This window comes from Phoxinus phoxinus, assembly GCF_949152265.1.
Source record: "Phoxinus phoxinus genome assembly, chromosome: 7".
NCBI classification, from domain to species: domain Eukaryota; kingdom Metazoa; phylum Chordata; class Actinopteri; order Cypriniformes; family Leuciscidae; genus Phoxinus; species Phoxinus phoxinus.
The window spans coordinates 36,058,332-36,080,032 of NC_136882.1; the positions used below are offsets into that span (position 1 = coordinate 36,058,332).

General features: G+C 36.8%; 1 protein-coding gene across 1 annotated transcript in view; it reads right to left on the minus strand.

Moving 5' to 3' along the window:
- Window positions 1-2,065: 2,065 nt before the first annotated feature.
- The window catches only part of cers6 (ceramide synthase 6), a 52,719-nt gene continuing 33,083 nt past the window's right edge, over window positions 2,066-21,701 (minus strand). The window contains exons 6-11 of the mRNA XM_079618640.1: window positions 19,674-19,766; window positions 14,410-14,538; window positions 10,245-10,351; window positions 6,885-7,041; window positions 6,049-6,072; window positions 2,066-5,501 (exon numbers count right to left, since the gene is read on the minus strand). Of these exons, the coding sequence (XP_079474766.1) occupies window positions 5,352-5,501; window positions 6,049-6,072; window positions 6,885-7,041; window positions 10,245-10,351; window positions 14,410-14,538; window positions 19,674-19,766 (660 nt within the window). The 3' untranslated portion in view covers window positions 2,066-5,351. The remainder of the gene's footprint in view (window positions 5,502-6,048; window positions 6,073-6,884; window positions 7,042-10,244; window positions 10,352-14,409; window positions 14,539-19,673; window positions 19,767-21,701) is intronic.

Genomic DNA, 21,701 nt, shown 5'->3' on the forward strand with positions numbered 1-21,701 from the left:
CTGTGCTTACTCAAGAAAAGCATTATTCTGCAGCAGAGAAAGAGTGCTTGGCAGCCGTGTGGGCAGTGAAAAAATAGTGTGAGTACCTAGAGGGGTGTTGTTTTGAGCTGACCTGGTTTTTTAATCACCCCCAACCTTCTTCCCATCTCATGAGATGGACGATCAGACTGCAGAGCTTTGAGTTTATTGTAAAGTATCGAAAAGGCCGATGTAATCTGGTCCCAGATACGTTGTAAAGAGGAGCGGAGGAAGAAGGTCAAGGAACTATAAGTACACTTACACTATAAGCTGGGAAGATATCGGACGAGAACAAAAGGAGGATGCTACTCTCCAGCCACTGTGGGATGAGGCAAAGGATGGTGATACAACATTTTTTTAGCCGAGTACGTTATGTTAACCAAAATGGCTACCTTTTCAGAAGTACTATGGACAAGAACAGAGGCCTGAATTTACAAGTTGTTATGCCAACCAAGTTTCGTGAAAAGTGTTTGCAATAAGCACACGCCAGCCCGCTAAGTGGTTATCTTGGTTTATGAAGACGTTGAGGAGGCAACTGGAAGTAACATACTGGACTGAGATTCATAAATATGTCTGGGGGATGTGTAAGGAATGCCAAGTATGTCAACAGTATAAACCTTGCATTACCAAGCTTGCAGGTTGACTACAGTCCACACCGCTGGTTGGGTTGAACCAGGAGACATGCTGGGGATCGACTTGATGGGGCCATTCCCCAAAAGCACCCTGTTTGAATGAGTACCTATTGGTGGTAGTTGACTACTTTAGCAAGAGGGTAGAACTGTTTCCAATGAGATCTGCAAAGACCCCTTTAATAGCCAACATCTTGATCAAAGACATCTTCACTAGTCCTTAAAATGATGATTGCCTCCTTATGTCCATGACGGTTACAAACAATGGGACCGATGGATTGCTGAGTTTCAATATGCCATCAATCCCGTCTGGCAGAAGAGTACGGGCCATACTCCGGCTGAGATTTCCTTAGGCAGGAAATTGAAAGTTTCAATGGAACGACTGGTGTACAAGCCTCCAAACCCTGACCAGTTGGCATATACTCTGCTAAAGTGGCAAAAAGCAATGCTAGAAAGAGTTAAGGAGAATGTGAGTAAAGTGAATCTCTACGTAGGAGATCAGTACAGTATGAAGTAGAAGATTTAGTTTGTATACTAACCCATTGTCTCGTGCAGGTAACACTTTTATGGCAAAGTTAGTAGCCAAATGGCAAGGTCTCGCTGAAATAGTGGCACAGGCTAACAGAGTAAACTATAAGTTAAAATAGCTCGATGAACCTTGTAACATTGACATATCATGTTGAACAAATTGAAACCCTTTTTTGGGGCTGTCTAGCCTTCTCCTAAAGGGGTGGGAGAGTAAAAGTTACTAGTGCTTTTCCGCTACACTAGGGGGCAGCGTCCTCAGTTGTGAGGGTGAGGACGCCGACAGCAAGTTTTTGAAATCGATAGCGTTATCGTCTATGTGTAAACCACAAAAACGTGATATTGTGAAAATGGTGACGTCATGCACATGCATATTACGTATTCAGTCTAATAGTCATGTAGTATTTCTTTTCAAAGTAGGGTCGGTGTGAACGAGGATAATGTTGAGAATAATGAGAATAATGTTGTCGTCTGTATGCGAGAAACGCAACCGTTTTTACTTTGTGTTTTTAGTACATCATTGTCGTGCAAAGGTACCCTAAGATGGTCAAATCTCTCTCAAAAATCTTGTCTCTGTATATTTTTCCTCTATGTGGTTATGATAATATATTTTTTCCTACAACTGATCTCTTCTGTGTCTGTTGTTTTTAGTTATATTAAGTTTTATTTATTAGTTTGGGTGTTTGGAGCTCTTTAGAGGGCGTTGTATCCCACAACAGTTTTTATGAGTTATCCTCTTTTCACTTGTTTCATTTTCTCCTGCAACCTGCAAAAGGATAACTCAATCCAAGAATGCTTCGAAATAAAATGACAAATTATCCCTTGTAACTAATCATGAATTATTAGGTGTAATATTAGAGATACAGACACATAAAAGCAGCCAGAAGTGTTTTGGTCTGTTGTGTTTATTTAAAATACATGGCAACATAATTCATTAGTACCGCTGATAATCAGTTATCCAGCGAAGGCAGAGAATACAGTTGTCTTTTTTTATTTTTATTCTTCGCCTTTTTGACATCAAATGTAAACCACATAACACAGCAACCTGTCTGCAGTGCAAATAAGATGACGGCTAATTAGCTGTAGCGCTTCTCCAGATTTAAACAGACAGCAGCAGCGACCTTCCCAACACTGAAAGAAACGGCATTAAAACACTCAAATCAAACGCTTTAAATAAAGCTCGGCTGAATGATGATCAAATGCATGTGGAAACTAGGAAGAATATTTTTCTAAACTAAAAAAACAGACAACATAAAAAAACAACCATCATTGTATGTTGGTCTCAAACAGTGTGATAGTTTGATATATTTCATAATCTCATATGTACCTTAATTCTGAAGTCTTACTTTGCACAGTAATGAAACCAAACCTTATTTATGATGGGCCTGATGATGCACTATTTATTTGGAAATATGACTGGGACTTAATGAGAAAAGAATATCAAATATTTCCTATATAAATTTTTCAAAGAGGAAAGATTCTTCAATAAAATACTTCCAATAAGTGTCAATTTTTCTTTTAAGCACATGAAACACTGATAAAGGGTTTCCATCAATGTATCAAAAGTTCGGGGTCAGTATTTATTATTATTATTTATTTATTTGAAATTAATACTTGAATTTATAGAGGATGCATTCAATTGATAAAAAGTGAAAAGTGACTTTCACTTTCAAATAAATGCTGTCCATCTAGAAATAAATGTACCACGGTTTCAATAATATGAAGCAACTGTTTTCAACATGGCTAATAAAAATGTTTGTTGAGCATCAAATCATCATATTAGAATGATTTCTGAAGGATAATGTGACTCTGAAGACTGGAGTAATAATGCTGAAAATTCAGCTTTGCATCACAGGAATAAATGAAAATTTAAAATAACAAAAAAGTTATTTTAAATAGTTAAAAAAAAGAGACAATATTACAGTTTTTACTGTATTTTTGATCAAATAAATGCAGTCCCTCAAAAACAGAAAAATAATCTTGCCAAACCCAAACTACCCCACTAATTGATAGTGATTCATTTGAACAAATTATAAATTTGAGCAAATTGACTGACTTTGGTAACTCTTCCCATTTAAAACCGTTACCCCTTTTCTACGAAAATGATGCTGGTACTCGTGTCAAGACCGGTGCTCAGCTGGGGATCTGTGAGTCTCTCGACTTAGAGCCGAATAATGCCGTAAATGATTGTTACTGCATAACCTTTCCATTAGTACATCGCTGTGCTTAAAGGTGCAGTACAGGATATTGACAGCTAGCGGTTGAAGTGTAGCCTGGGAAAACCCTGACGAACTTCTGGCAAATTTGAGATTTGCTCTGCAAGTCGGTCTGGCCAAGAGCCCATTCAAGCCCATTTTCTCCAAATCGAGGCACCAATCACAAACGCTGAGGCGGGCTTTACACGATGACGATCGCTCTGATTGGTTTTAGGTCTATCCAATTGTGTCCAGAGGCATTTGAGCGACGTCCGTTGGTGACGCCCCTTTGGAAATGGGCTGTGAATGAACCTTCCCCAGACCCACTCTCAGTTACAACTGAGAAGGGTCTGGTGTCAACCAGGCTAGTTGAAATGGGTACTGCAGTCCAAATTCAAAATACTGGAGAGAAGTGTTTGCCCCGCCCCCGCCTCCTCAGACTCGACACTCACACGGGTTGCCAGATTGAGGGCACTTCGACAATGGAAGGCAACGAGCCTTACACTGTATATGTATCCGTGTTTTAATGAGCGTTTTAATATGCCTCTTTTTAGATGGATGCCGATGCTTTTTATGTTTTGTAGACTCTGCAATCTCTGACTTTCATGGCTTTTCGAGCAACTGGAAACCTGGGGTGTCGAAATGTTATTGGGAAAATGTATTCTTAATGAGTGAGTCATTGAATTATTAATTGAACCAATCCGTTTAAAAACCGATTAATTCAGTAACGAAACACCACCATGTGTTGCACAGAGATGCAAAACAGTGCTGTGGCTTTGTTAGGAACTATATTCGTTTGAGAGAGCAAAAACAGGCAATTTTGTGTCTAAAATGTAAGTCACTTAATAACTTCTTGTTTATTGAACTGTTGTACAAAAACAATATCACATTTGTAATCATGCTGATATTTGGAGAAAATAAATGGCACTCTTTGTGTGATATTGATGTGTTTAAAATGAGAGACGCATAATCGATAATGTCAGATCGCACATCGTTAGAACAACAATTACGATAAAATTGTAGACGATATATATCGCACAACCCTCGGTACTACATTTGGTTTGAAACTTCGCAACCATTACAAATTTATTTTCTATATAATATGTAGGCCTGTGTGTGTAGTATGAATACAATTCAGACTTACTACAGCTGCCATGTTATTGTCATCATGGGATTCATGGGATAGTAAAGATCCATTGTATGCACACTCGCCGGAAGTAGTAAGGTCATCCGGGTAATTTCGAATATTATGTATTCAGACATATTACTCTGTTGATGTATTGTTTTTCAGACGTAGCAAAAAAAAAAAGTCAAAATGTTGCGGTTTGAATTGAAATCTCTTTCGGAATACAATGTTGCATCGGCTGAATGTGATTGACATTCATTTACTGTACTTGCATAGAGCATGTTTCAGGCCTAGAGGCTGATTCGGTGGAAATGTGCTGAATGGTTCCAGACTGGGCACCGGCTCCAGCACCGTCATCTTGTCGTGGAAAGGGGGAATGTATGTTGAGAAAGAAGATTTAAAAAAAAAAAAACAGCAGCACGGAAAATGCAAATTTATTAAAGATACAAAAAATAAATAAATACAAAAACACTAATCCAAGAAAACTTCTATTCCCAAGATGCCAGAATACATGACCGCAGCAGCATGCTCACGTGATTATGAACGAAAGAATGAACGGCGCTTTCATTCGCCTGCTTGAAACCAAAGAGTGAGCTGCACTGAATCTAAAAGGTGCTTCGATAACCAATGGCGCGGGATCAACGACCACAAAAACAAAAGCGAACGAACTGAACACAAAACATCTGGGGGAAATTGTGGAAAGCGACCAACCGAAACAGAACTGCATTCACATTATTGAGTAGTTCCAGTACGGGACCGGACCGGTAATGTTCATACATGGTTTGACACAACGGAGAGTGATGCAGGTACCATCTGCAGCTGGGACCCAGTGAAACGTCCTCCGCGCGGGGCGGAGGGTTAGTGTTCGTCTGGACACGGGGACGCGGACAGGTAGCCGTTGGTGCCGTGAGCCCCGTTGGTCCCGTTAGTGTGGTGTTTCTGAGAGGGAGGAAGAACCTCGTCTTCATCAGAGCTGGATTCAATGTCACTGCGGTCATCCTTTGACACCTGGGAAGATTATAGAGATGCAATACACACTATTGAGTTCAAATAATATACAAATGATTAAACTAATTGCAATGAGCAGCATTAGCACACTGCGAGACAATTACATGTGATCATTTACTTTCTAATCACCTACATTTAACCGTTATCTAAGAATAATTCCTGCCAACATACACTACAAATGTTTGGGGTTGGTACATTTTTTTATATGTACTTGAAAGAAATCTATTATGAAAGAAGTGTCACATGATCTTTCAGAAATCATTCTAATATACAGATTTTTTGTGTGCGTTTGTGGAAACCATGGTGCAACGTTTCACAGTTCCTTGATCAATAGAAGGTTGAAAAGAACGCCATTTATTTAAAAATAGAAATCTTTTGTAACATTTGAAATGAATTTACTGTCACTTATGATCAATTTAATGCATCCTTGCTGAATAAAAGGGTTAAACAACCTACTTTTGAGTGGCAGTGTATCTGAAAAATCAGACTCTAAGCAACTTAATGCATCCATGCACAGAACAGAACACTTTTATAATGAACTACTTACATGTAAAGGATTCCATTTTCCCGCCTTTGATGGCAGCGTGTGAAGTAGAGAAGAAAGAAAAAGCACATTTATATATAAAATATATAAACCAACTTTGATAGTAGATGTAACAATCTGATTTTGAAAACAACATGAAACGCAGCTCACAAGATGACGTTCAATGAGGAAAAAAGTAAAGAGGGACTTTATTTTATCAACCGCCAATTCTCTGACGATTGTAACTTTATGGAAATCATTTTCCTGTTTTTGATCACAGGAACATGGGTGCCTTATTTATAAGGTGAGGTAATTTATGTTACATCTTATACATCCACAGATAAACCACAATACTGTCGCAATAGTGCGTTAATTCTCTTTATGTTTAATCAGTCAAAATGTCTACCTGCGTTTTATTCAGCTACAGCATTTGTTAACGAAAGTTATCATAAGGATTGTAATGTTTAAAGCAGATGTCTTCACAAATGTCAGTAGACCGGGAAGATTTTAAAACGAGCCGTTAATTCATAAATGCGTAAGATCGCTGTGAAAATACGGACCGGAAGACAAAAGACAATGAGCGCAGCGCTGAAAAGGGGCGGGGCTACATAAGGTCTATATATTTTAAAAATTACAGTTATCACCAATAACGGTATATTGCAACACCTCTAATTAACACGATAAAGATATATATATACATATATATATATTTTTTTTTTAATCGGTCAATATCGGTGTATCGCGACACCCCAAATATAAATAAACTTAAATTGAAATTGTCAATAGCTTTGCTAATTTAATGGCTGAAGCCCTTGCAATAAGGGTGATGGAGGAGATGGTGTGGTTTTCTGAAGTCTCACCTTTCCTCTGGAAATGGCCCTGTAGGCGGTGCGCACTATGAGATATGACCAGAAGGTGTGCAGGGCCTGCAGCAGGACGAGCAGTGTGTTAAACACCCACCACGATGGATACGGTCCAACGATCTCCCAACTCTCAAACACAGTAGTGTTTAAAATCCTGCAAAACACACACATTTTATTACAACACTTTAGGACATTCATTTAGTTCAAGTATATTCAACAAACATGGCTTCAAACCCCTTATGTGAGATCAGTGGGGAAATAATTGGCACACAGGTAGAGGACAGTCTCAACATTAACCACGGCAATTTTCAAGTCTCTAACTCAATCCCTCTAGACTAGAGCCACCAAATGTCCAAAGTTGCACTCATGTTTATGCTAATAACTTTTGAACCATAACGGCTAAAAACAAATTCCTCTGATTCTTTGGCTCAAGACAATTCGACGTTCCACCATGATCATTTTTCCACCATTTCGAATTTTCTGACAAACATACTTGTTCAAACTCATCCTAGATAGTTTGTCCGACTTCCACAAAAATTGGCACAGATCATCTTTTAGACTAAAGATAAAAGATTTTTGAAAACCAAACCATTCTTGAGCAACGCGCAAACTATTTTGAAGACAAACATGCCAAAATGGGCATGAGGCTGTATCTCTGCGAAGACTTGGCGTAAAAAGGCCAAACTTGGTACATGTCATCACAAGGTTACTTGCAGCGTTTCGGCACAGCGCCACCTACTGGTGAAGAAATATGAAAAAATAAAATTCGAATAACTTCTGAACAGTTTCCACAAAAATCATAGAACGGATCTCTTTTGATTAAGTGCAGCATACCGAGTCGAATGATACCCAATTCTCCAGTGTCAACCATTTTGGATGTCAGCCATTTTGAATTATGTCGTAAAATGCAATTCAGTATTTTACAAACGCATACGCTTATTTTTACGAAACTCCACCATGCCTTGAAGGTACTCAAAAAGTTTTGAGACAGCACCATTTTGCAGTCAAAAATTACTATAAAAAATCCTTATAGCTTTTAATTAATTCTGTCTATTTTAATTAATCTAGAGTGGGACTATGCCAGCAATGAGTTTCTGATAGACAAAACGGCATGGTGGCAAGCTAATTCTGAGGCTGTAACTGCAATGCTTTTTGGCATATTGAACAAAACTTTGTGACCACAACACATCGATTTGGTAACAGCGCCACCTCTTGGTCAAAAGTGAAAAGCAATTAAATCATATCACTAGTGAATATATTTATGATTTTCAGCTTTAAAAAAAAAAAAAACTAAAATCCTTGTGTGTTATAGTGTTGTTATAGTTGAATAAAACTGAAACCAAATGTTTTTTGTTAATTGAAATAAAGCTGAAATAAAATGTACAATATTAGATGGTAAACTTAAACCGAAATTTAAATAAGTTTAAACTGAAGTACAAAAATTTCTAAAACTAAAATAGAATAGCTTAATAGAAATATAAAAAACTAACTAATAGAAACAGAAAATATATAAAATAAATATTATGAATTATAATACATTACAATTAATAAAAATGACAAAAGCACATTACAAAAAATATATATATATATATATATTTTTAAAAAATAATAACAAATGACTATTGATATTAATAAATACAAACACTACACTATAATTTCTGGCATTCAAAACGTAATGTAGATCTGGAAATAAACTGTTTTAGGACGTTATCGTTTTAGGACAAATTTAAACGATTAATGTAAATCAACAAAGCAATATTTCAGATTCTGCAGGTCACTAGATCGAATGTAAATCAAATGAGTGATGCTGATCATGCAAACTCTTTTATGAAAGGTCAGCTTTCATTGCTGCATTGTAGCACAAGATGCACGACTCTTAACCTCTAAAAACTGAATCAAAATGGACATGAACTCGCACTGCAGCATATCAGTGAATACAGGGACTGTGACAGCAGCTCAGTGAAGGCCATTTCATAATCATTACTAAACGACAGTGAGGACTCGGAGGACCAGAGACTCGGGCTGCTGCCGTCACATCCAGCGGCAACTCAACGCTTCCTCACGCGGAGCTGAATCTCATCGCACGCTGTGATTACACCGTTTCTCTAATTCCATTAGAGTCACACAATCAAGTACTCAAAAGCCACAGTAGACACTTAGATGAGGTGAGTGAATAAAACGTCTTTCCAGCACTAAATGATTAATGAGGAAAAGCTAGAAGAAAAAGCATAGATGACTCATTCTGAAGAAAAGAATCATGTCAAAAGAATAATGGATCTGAAAAAGTCACAGTAGTGAAACTTGTGAGATACAACTGGTATTAACATCAGTTTCAGGCACAAACATGGTTCATAACTTTATGTGATCGGATCAAACCACATTCAGAGGTGCTAAGATGAGGTAGAGAGATTGATGTGCATTCATTGGATATGGATAATTTTATCACGCTATTCCCATGCCAACATGCACATTTACGTCTTGTTTTAAAGTGTGTGTGTGTATGTGTGTGTGTGTATTTTATTGTTTTTATTACTTATTACTTATTATTTTCTACACTATTACACTCTAAAAAATGCTGGGTTGTTTCAACCCAATTTTGGGTAAAATATGGACAAACCCAAATGTTGGGTTAAAAATGTAATTAAAAAATTTGTCCATATTTTACCCAAAATTGGGTTGAAACAATCCAGCATTTTTTAGAGTGTATGGTTTTTATAAAAAAATTAACTAGATTTTATTTTTTAAATTTCAGATTTAATTTTAGTTTAAGTTTTAGTAATTTAGTTGTGCTTTTGTCATTTATATTAGTTTTTTAAATAAGCGTTAACTTATTTTTATTTAAGTTTTAGTAATTTTAGTACTTCAACTTATTTCAGTCATTTCTAATTTTCATTCGTTTTTTTTTTTTTCATCCAATAATTACATTTTATTTGACTTCAGCATTATTTTAATGAAGAAAACAACTGTAATAGTTTTAGTTAACAATAACAACACTGGTTAAAATGATTTCTTGTGGAAATCAGCACTGCCACACATTTCTAGCCAAAATCTGAAAAGTTGTCTAAATGGTCTAATAAAATCATGTTTAAATTAAAGCACAATGCTATTTCCTTTTGTGATAAAATGCTAATTATAGGTGTAAAAACTAAGATCCCATCTGTTTTCTCTCTGAACACTTCCACATCTCAACACTACTGCTGTAGCCATAGTAACTATTACTTGGCAACAACACTGACTGAAGGTGTCAAAACCTGAAATAAAAACGCTGTAAAAGATGATAAAATGGAACATTTCAGATATACAGATGAGAACGAGAGGTTCTGACACACATCATCATTACTGACAGGAGTGTCTTACCATACAGGATACACTCCCAGCCTGGAGCTGATGAACACCAGGGCAAACATGACGAACAGGACGTTGCAGAGTCTCTGGCACTTGGAGTAGTTGGCCATTTTAGCAGCCTGCAAACACAAACTTGATGCATGATTTATATCAACATGACAGATAATCTAATGCATGCAAATAGCACATCTTGCATCACCAATCTTGAATCCTGAATGTGACTAGATTCAGACTGCAGGTTAATGTGCCCAAATCCGATTCATTTGCTCATATGTGACCCACAAAATGTGTGTCTTATATGTGTTATATATATATATATGTGTCTTATGGGTAATTTATACATAACCATGTACCGGTAACTAATTTATACACATATTTATACATAATCTGAAAGCTGAATGAATAAGCTTTCCATTGGTGTATGGTTTGTTAGGATAGGACAATATTTGGCCGAGATACAACTCACTCTAAAAAATGCTGGGTAGTTTTAACCCAAATTTGGGTCAAATATGGAAGAACCCAACCGTTGGGTTAACATTTTAAATTGAAAAATTTAACCCAACGGCTGGGTTTGTCCATATTTGACCCAAATTTGGGTTGAAACATCCCAGCATTTTTTAGAGTGTAGAAAATCTGGAATCTGAGGCTGCAAAAAAATCAAAACATTGAGAAAATCTCCTTTAAAGTTGTGCATTTATGTTCACGATTGTGCTGCATTCACTTATAATTTAAAAAAATTATATATTTAAGATAGGAAATGTACTAAATATCTTCATGGAACATGATCTTTACTTAATATCCTAATGATTTTTAGCATAAAAGAAAAATCTATAATTTTGACCCATACACTCTAAAAAATGCTGGGTTGTTTTAACCCGGACAAACCCAAACGTTGGGTTAAAAATGTAATGTAAAAATTTAACCCAACGGCTGGGTTTGTCCATATTTGACCCAAATTTGGGTTGAAACATCCCAGCATTTTTTAGAGTGTAGAAAATCTGGAATCTGAGGCTGCAAAAAAATCAAAACATTGAGAAAATCTCCTTTAAAGTTGTGCATTTATGTTCACGATTGTGCTGCATTCACTTATAATTTAAAAAAATTATATATTTAAGATAGGAAATGTACTAAATATCTTCATGGAACATGATCTTTACTTAATATCCTAATGATTTTTAGCATAAAAGAAAAATCTATAATTTTGACCCATACACTCTAAAAAATGCTGGGTTGTTTTAACCCGGACAAACCCAAACGTTGGGTTAAAAATGTAATGTAAAAATTTAACCCAACGGCTGGGTTTGTCCATATTTTACCCAAAATTGGGTTGAAACATCCCAGCATTTTTTAGAGTGTAGAAAATCTGGAATCTGAGGCTGCAAAAAAATCAAAACATTGAGAAAATCTCCTTTAAAGTTGTGCATTTATGTTCACGATTGTGCTGCATTCACTCATAATTAAAAAAAATTATATATTTAAGGTAGGAAATGTACTAAATATCTTCATGGAACATGATCTTTACTTAATATCCTAATGATTTTTAGCATAAAAGAAAAATCTATAATTTTGACCTATACACTCTAAAAAATGCTGGGTTGTTTTAACCCGGACAAACCCAAACGTTGGGTTAAAAATGTAATGTAAAAATTTAACCCAACGGCTGGGTTTGTCCATATTTTACCCAAAATTGGGTTGAAACAACCCAGCATTTTTTAGAGTGTACAATGTATTGTTGGCTATTGCCACAAATATACCCGTGTGACTTATGACTGGTTTTGGTCACATATGTGACTCAGATTTGTTTTTGTCATGACTGGTTGAACGGCCACATAGAACGGCCACATCTTTTCGAATCTGATATGTGCCACTTCCATATGTGGTCCTACTACAGCCGATATAGTTCAGATGTTTTGCAATGCGACCTTCTGTCTGAACAGTCATATCAGAATTCATGCGACTTTTACGTCATTGATTCTGTCTAGAGGAACATTCGTCACAACTCTGAGCTCATGGGAGTCCCTTCAAAGATCTTACATAACCGACGACGTTATCAAGACAGTTGTGAAAGGTAGTCAGTGGAGGACTGTGACGTGTCAGAACTCATAAGTATTACAGTGACACCTCTATATACAAGAGCAAAACATGAGGGCTCATTTCATAAATATTTAAAAACTGCTCTTTTTTCGCATCCTCGTCTTTGTTTTTAATATTACCTGCGCATAAATTTGCTGGCTTCGACGGCAGATCACACTATAAATAAACGCGCAATCTCTTACTTAGGCTAAATGTTCTCCGTGTTTGCTTCCGTATGAGTATGACAATGTGCTGCATGACGTCTTTTTATTGTTCTTTTGCGCATGTGGGTCAGTTATAATAATAATAATTATTCTTCGCTTTTCTAAGTACTCAAAGCACTTTACATATGTGACCCTGGATTACAAAACCAGTTAAAAGTCGCACGGGAATATTTGTGGCAATAGCCAACAATACATTGTATGGGTCAAAATTATAGATTTTTCTTTAATGCCAAAAATCATTAGGATATTAAGTAAATATCATGTTTCATGAAGATATTTTGTAAATTTACTATTGTAAATATATAAAACATTTATTTTTGTGAGTCAATGCAGCACAATCGCGAACATAAATGTAGAATTTTAAAGGAGATTTTCTCAATGTTTCGATTTTTTTTGCACCCTCAGATTCCAGATTTTCCAATTACCGGTAGTTGTATCTCGGCCAAATATTGCCCTATCTTAACAAACCACACATCAATGAAAAGCTTATTTATTCAGCTTTCAGGTGATGTAGAAATCTCAATTTAAAAAAAAGACCCATGTGACTGGTTTTGTGGTCCAGGGTCACATATGGAAGGGGGGAATCTCCTCAACCACCACCAATGTGCAGCATGACCTGGATGATGCAACGGCAGCCATATTGTGCCAGAACGCCCACCACACACCAGCTTACTGGTGGAGAGGAGACCGAGTGATGAAGCCAATTAGTGTATATATATGGGGATTATTAGGAGGCCATGATGGACAGAGGCCACTGGGCAAATTTGGCCAGGATGCCGGGGTTACACCCCTACTCTTTTGGGATTTTTAATGACCACAGAGAGTCAGGACCTCAGTATAACGTCTCATCTGAAGGATTAGGATGGTCCAGTTCAGGACCATGATCTGTTCGCACTGGAATCTGATATTGGCCACATAAAAAAAAAAAAAAAAAAAGGGATCTGAACTATATCGGACTTGTGCACTAAGGCTTGCGGTGTGAACGTATAGCCTTAGTGGTCCAGCGTGACACGTCGTATATACCAAGAGTTCTGGGGATTTATGATAGGGTTTGGTAAAAAAAATTTAATGTATTATTTCACAAAAATCTTGACCATGGCCGTTGGTCTTGTGTGCACAGCTATGCGCATTTCATGTCACGTAACATGTATTTATTAATCTTGATTTCTCACAACTTGTGTGCTTTTTAAACCGTGCCACTAATAGAGTATCGTGAACACGCAGACGCACACAGAAGAGCAACGGCCAAGCTCAGGATCTTCATTAAATAATGCATTACATTTCGGTTCGTTTTTCACCAAAACCTATCCTATACCCCCAGAACACTTGCAATATACGACACGTTTCGCATCGGACCATTCTGTGATACTTTTGCATCTTTTTGAGCTTGATGTTGGTCACTATTCACTGCCATTTTGTGGACGAGCGTGATATTTTAAAATAAATAAATAAATCTAATTTTGTGGTGCAAAAAAAGAAAGGACATATGGCATTAGAACAACAGCAGGGTGAGTTAATTGTCATTATAATGTGAACTATACCTTAGAAAATAGCACATGACTCATACTGACTACATTTATAGTACTTTATGGTTATTTTTTTGTACTATTTGTGATTTTTCCCAGAAGAAAAAATGTCAAGCAAGTTTGGAACAACATGAGGGTGGAATATGCTTTTAAAATGATCTCTCCCTATCATGTAGACCTGCCAATTAACTTTCCAACAATAAGATATGAATCTGTAACTTTAAAATGGCCAAAGGAACTTTATTTACCAAGGAGTTCCTGTTGCTGTAGGTAGATGCCATAGATACTAATAATATAATGAGCATAGAATTGTGTCTTTGTTCAGTGGTTGTAATGGATGTAATGGGAAATCACCTCCAGCAGAACGTCGGCAGCGTCGTGCAGGCACATGACAAGCGTTCCCACTCGAGCCATGTTATTCACATATGAGAAGGTGATCAGAGAGATGGTGGCCACATGATGCAGGAACATCAGGAGAAAGTCCTGCAGGAAGTCACATGGAACGTGTAAATGTTTATGCACTGTACACCTAGAAGGCAAACTTTGGGTCATTCCTAATATGCAGTACATTCTCCTGTGTCTATATACACTGCATTAAACATTAAACTTTGAACACATTAAAAGTTGATGGAAGTCAAATTGGTTACTTTAATATCACAATTAAGTGAACATAAAAGTGAAGATTTTTTTTATTTAATTACTTAAATTTATTAACAAATATTCCAGCTGTTTCTTCATTAGTTAAATTTTTATTTTTATTTTTTTTAAACAATGTTGGCCCCCTTATGAAAGTGCTTACTGCCAATTGCTGAACTCTGACTGAGCATTTATTGACTGTCAACAGCTCTTCATTTTCAACGTGTTAGTCATTGGATTCATTTTCTGGCCATTGTGTAAATCAAATCAAGTTAGTATTAAAGATGTTAATGTGTCTGAGCTTGCCCACATGTATGTGAACACTGTTTTTAAAGTAAATACAGATTAATGCTTACAATTAAAGTTACAAAACTTATTCACTCAAGAGCAGAGAGTGATTTTTCTCTTTGTCTTTTGTTCTTAGATTAACATGACAGACGGCAGCAGGTTTATTAGGCTGCTGTCACTTTAAGAGCTAACGTATGGATCCAATACTTTTACTGTTTTCACTCAACTATTGACATTGCAAAACTGACTGTATTTATATAAATACTAGGCAAGACGGGCATTTTGACATCATTTTGTATGTGTTTGTGTAGTGAGAGCGCTACTTATATAGGTCAGTGGTGTGAACGCAAAACCTACGGGAATGAGTAAAATTATGCGCAATACAAGCACTATTCCCCCTCGAGAACGAGATGGTTCATCTCAAGGGGTTAATCCTAATAAATAAATTTCTCTGTTCAACCGAAGCGAGTGAGTGAGTGAGTGAGTGAGTGAGCGAGTGAGGGGAGGCAGGTGTGTAAGGAGAGAAGAGAGAGCTAGAACACGCAGGTATCGGTGTATCATTACTATTCAAACCTTTCCAGATATTTAGGCTAAGTATTGATAGGCTACATACCTTAATTTTATGAAGCAATGCGAGTGCTTTGTTAAACAATTTATTCATACCACATTTATACCACTTTATTCATAACATATTAATCTCCAACGCACGTTCACGAGAGCGCCATGCCGCATGAGTGTTGTGTTGACGCGAGAGCATATGTTGTTGTGTGAACGTGCATTGGGAAATTAATATTTTGTAAATATTAATCTTGTCCAGTGAAAACTTGCGTCAATATGGATACGGTAACTTTAAAACCTTTTAGCGGGCTAAATGTGTGATATCAACTTATATAGAACACAGCTTGGCTAGACAAATGGCTTTACAGTAATTTTGTTGGACGTTTGTCATTTGCATTACTTTTTTAATATTTCTATTTAGCGTTAACTTATTTTTATTTCAGTTTTAGTAAATTAGTACTTCAACTTATTTCAGTCATTTCTAATTTTCGTTTTTTTAAATATTTTTTTTATACAATATTTACATTTTCTTTGACTTCAGCGTTATTTTAATGAAGAAAATTATTTTAATAGTTTTAGTTTTAATTAACAATAACAACACCGGTTAAAAATAATTTCTTGTGGAAATCAGCACTGCCACATATTTGTGTCCATTTTTAGCCAAAATCTAAAAAGTTGTCTAAATGGTCTAGTTTAAATGTTGGATTAAAGCACAATGCTATTTCCTTTTGTGATAAAATGCTAATATAGGTGTAAAAAACTATAATTATGAGTGTTGACACGAGAGCAGATGTTGTTGTGTGAACGTGCATTGGGAAATTAATATTTTGTAAATATTAATATTGTCCAGTGAAAACTTGTCAATATGGATACGGTACTTTATAACCTTTTAGCGGGCTAAATGTGAGATATTAATTTATATAGAACACAGCTTGGCTGTGTGTACAAATGGCTTCAGTACATTTGCTTTACAGTAAACTTTTTTTTTTAAAGTGCTTTCTGTATTTTTGTTTTCTAATTCTAAAGCATTCATGAATTACAAACATTTAGGTTTAGACCTATGCTTAAAAAGGTGGGTGAGAGTCCAAAATGTCCTGCAGAACAGGAATGACTAATTCAAGACTTTATTCACAACTTGTTCAATAAGAAATCTTGAAATGAAGCAGCTTCGTTCTGAAACATGGCTGCAGTGTCCTCACTCTATTCTCTCAGAGGAAATCCTGTTGAAGAAAGCTGTTAAGAGGCCAGGTGTTGCATGCTCCCCTGCGGCATCATGGGATTGAACTGACTCAGCCGAGCAGGTTGATGAAGATGAAGATGAGGAGGAAGTGCAGTGGGGCGAAAAACAGAATGGAAGCATGGCAAACGAAGAGAAGGAGGACACTGGTGCAGGCGGGAATGGGGCAGAGGACGTCCTCAATGTGGGCATGGAAGGAAAACTGAAAGGAGAGAGCAAAAGAAACAAAAACAAGATTTGCATTTTCTGAAGGAAACAGCAGGGTATGCAAGGCAGCAAAAGGATCGGATTTGAGTTTCAGGTTGTACTGTACGTACTGTCACAATATGTCTGGTTTATAGTAGCCTGCAGATAAAATAAATATGTCTGGTTCACTATATTTGTGGGGACTCTGAATAGACGTAATGGTTTTTATACTGTAAAAACTGTATATTCTCTCCTCTTACACTAACCCGACCCCTAAACGTCCCTATTACAGAAAACTTTCTGCATTTTTACATTTAAAAAAAAAACTCATTCTGTATGATTTAAAAGCTTGTTTCCTCACGGAAACCACGGTTCCCGCGGAGCCACGAGTCCCCATGAGGCATTCATGTTAAGTCCCCACTGAGATAGAAACACACACACACACACACACAGACACACACACACAGACACACACACAGACACACACACAGACACACACACAGACACACACACACAGACACAGACACACAGACACACACGCACGCACGGACACACACACACACACACACACACACACACACACACACACACACACACACACACACACAGACACAGACACAGACACAGACACAGACACAGACACAGACACAGACACACAGACACACACGCACGCACGCACGGACACACACACACACACACACAGAGAAAGAGAGACACACACACACACGCACACAGACAGACAGACAGACAGACAGACAGACACACACACACACACACACACACGCACACACACAGACAGACAGACACACACACACACAGAGACACACACAGACACACAGACGCACACACACACACACACACACACACAGACACACACGCACGCGCACGCACACGCACACGCACGCACGCACGCACGCACGCACGCACGCACGCACGCACACACAGAGAGAGAGAGAGACAGACACACACACACACACACACACACACACACACACACACAGACAGTGTGTTAAGCAGTCCAAACTAAATGAATTGCAGAACTTTAAAAGGAAGGGTTTCTGTTTCCACCAAACCCTAAGCAGAATGTGCTGCCTTGCAAACACTGTAAAAACAGAAAAACATGCCAACGATGAGCAGAGAAATGAGAGCGAGTGAGTGCATGAGTCTGACACTGAGGGGTTGTAAAGGAAAGAAGAGGAAGAAAATATATAAAGTGCTAACTGTGATTTCAAGAAGTCTTTGAGAGAAACGTCCACCTGTTCAAACACACAGGCTGAGCATCTCCTGCGTTACACACAAACCCAGTACGGCAGCGGGAGAGCTCTTTCATGATCAACCCGCGACCATTACAGAGCCTGTGGATCTCCATGAAGCTCTGAGACCGCTGAAGGCACACTGGGTTTTAGTTGTTTACATTTGCATTCATTTACATGACATTTGTTTAAGATTTGCGTTGTGTCCCAACCAGGTGTCAAGTCATTTGCCTGTCCACAATGAAAGCACAAATGATGTGTGGCATGGCACAATAACAGCCAAACAGAAGATGTTTATAGAAATGTTAATATAGAATTATGTGAGGCAGGATATTGGACCAATGATTCATGGTGGGCGGGGCAACAAGAAACAAAGACCATACGACATATATAAGAATATCTAATCGAAGCTATTAGGGGAAAAAACAAATGCAAATGTCCATGTACATGCAAATGTACAACAATTTCCCAGAATGTTCCTATGAGTGATTTTATAAAAGGTCCATGTTCAGAAAAAAGTTCCTGACTTTAGGTTTGGAGCATTTAGTTAGTTAGTTAGTTAGTTAGTGTTCAAAATATTATTTAAAAGAAGTCTCTTCTGTTCACCAAGGCTGCATTTATTTTATCTATTTATTTGATATCAGAAATACAGTAAAACGTTGTGAAATATAATTAAAATTTCAAATACTTTTTATTTTATTTTAAAATATTGAAATATTGAAAACAAAAATTGTGCTGCTTAATTTTTGTGGATACTGTGATTCTTTTTTTCAGGGTTCTTTAATGAATAGAAAGTAAAAAGTACAGCATTTATTTGAAATTCAGATGTTTTTAATATTATAATTTGTAATATTATGTCTTTACTGACACTTTTGAATGGTAGTATATTTATTTATTTATTTATTTATTTAGAGTGCTTAATATGCCTGAGTAGTAGAGATAGATAGGCTACATTTTATTTTTATTTGAGCAATATTCACAATTCTTTACTTGGTCCTTTATAATCAAAATGCCAACGCTGAAAATAAATCAGCAATAATTTAGATTGCAAAACAATATTTGAAGGAGAACTGCAATGGATCAGATCAATTATATGTCAGGCACCCACTTACTTACAGTATTCAGTTGAAAAACTGCAATTTTAACATGTAACAAACACATTCACAAAGAAACTGGTATATGAATGAGGATCATGCATGCATACTGAGCATAAATATGTATTTTTTCATATTTAAACCCTTAGATGAATATTAGAACACAGAATGAATATTACACACTGCAAGCTTAAGATGAAATGAAGTGGCAGTTATTAGTGGTCATGCTTTTACATGTTGAAAAGGAAGTTTTGCCTGTGCACAGCAGAGGAAACCAGACCCGCACGTCACAGCCAATAAACCCAGCGCGAGCCTTCTCATGAGAAACTCAAACCACTGAAGTCTCACCAAACCTAACTCACGTACCTTTCTTCTGATGTCCGTGAACTGCGAGAAGAGCAGCGACAGATAGAAGGACAGCTCCAGTATGTAGTAGTAGTGCAAATCCACGGTTAGCGGCTACAAAAGTCACACACAACATCGTCAATGCAACACATTTGCAGTGGCATAATGAGGATTTTGACACATCACAGCAGAGATTCCCAAACCTTTTTTGTCAGGAGAAATATTTTTCAGTTTTAACAACACTGAAGCATATTGGTTAATGGTCACATGACATGGAGATAAATAAAATATTTAATCTGTGAAAAAAATACATTTAATTTTAAATACATACACATTTTATTCAATAAAAAATTCTATATTTTTATTGAAAAATAATTTAATTTTGATATGTTATGATTTAATTAATGATGAGCTTTTCATCAATTCACAAACCCTAGGGGTTTGTGAACCCTAGTTTGGCATTCAAAATTATATTTGATTATATTTGACTACAATGTTAATTCACCCACAAATGAAAATTCTGTCAGTAATTACTCACCCTCATGCCGTTCCAAACCCGTAAGACTTTCGTTCATCTTCAGAACACAAATGAAGATCTTTTTAATGTAATCTGAGAGCTTTCTGTCCCTCCATTGACGCAACTGCCACTTTCAAGCTCCAGAAAGGTAGTAAAGAAGACATCATGAAAGTAAACCATGTGACTCCAGTGGTTTAACCTCAATTTTATGAAGATTAATATTTTGTAAATAAAATATTTTTTATATTTTATATAAAAATATAATTTTTTTTTATATTTTTTATAAAAATTTTCCTCTCCTCCCCCCCCCCCCCCCACAAAAAAGCACTTGCGTTGCTCAATGTCTTTATTACCTTTCTGGAGCTTGAAAGTATTAGTTGCGTAGCTGTCAATGGAGGGACAGAAAGTTCTCAGATTTCATCAAAACGATCTTCATTTGTGTTCTGAAGATGAACGAAAGTCTTACGGGTTTGAAACGAGATGAGTAATTAATGACTGAATTTTTGCTTAGGTCTTGTTTACACCTGGTATTAAGATGTGTTTTGGTCGATCGGATCACAAGTGGTCTAAAACGTTTTGAGCTTGTCCACTTTCGTCCACTTCCAGAGGTAGTCAAACTCATTTGACCGGATTGTTTTCGTAGTGTATCGATTGTGTTCAAACAGCCACAAAAGACTGTCTACTCTCCGTCTACTGACTTAACGTGTAGACATTATGGGAAGCGGCGCTAGCCAGACGGGATTTAAACTTTGTTGGACGAAGATTCAAGTTTGGTTTAAAGGCAAAAAACGTACCAAACAAAATGTTCTCTCACCCTTCCTGATAGGGCTGCGCAATATATCGAATTTATCGAAATATCGCCAAATGCATATATCGCAATATGCATATCGCAACAGCTTGCAATAAATGGGGTCATGAACAAAAGACAAAGTTTTTTTTAGCTTTAATAAGTATCAGGATATATTTAATTCATACAGTGAAAACTAAGCAATGTTTTATTTTTATATTTTATGATTCAGTATCTTTTATTAAATAAACCTAATGTAGGATAACCTGAAACCCTGTGGTTTACACTGATGTTAAAATAACACTTCTTATGCTATACAGTAAAACACTGATGTTCACTTTCAGAAGTTAGAAGGATGTTTTCTTGTCATAAAAAGAATGTGAAACACATGTAGGTTATATCATTTTAAATATATTTTAAAGATAATTTAAGTTTATTTTACACACTTTAAGCATTATCGTATCGCATATTGAATATCACATATTTAAGGAGTTATCGCATATCGCATTTTTTTTCAATATCGCACAGCCCTACTTCCTGATTTCTAACACACACACTCACAGCATTCGGCTGGTCTTGCGGCTGTCAGAGCAGAAACTAAAGCTGATGCTCTCCGTGTGTTTCCTTTTGCATGCATATGTAAATTGCGCAAGTTCCCACACATAGACCCTCCCCTCGAAGAACAGTGGTTGAAAGTGGACAAAAGAGACGGATTAAAACACGGTGTAAACTGGAATCCCTCGTC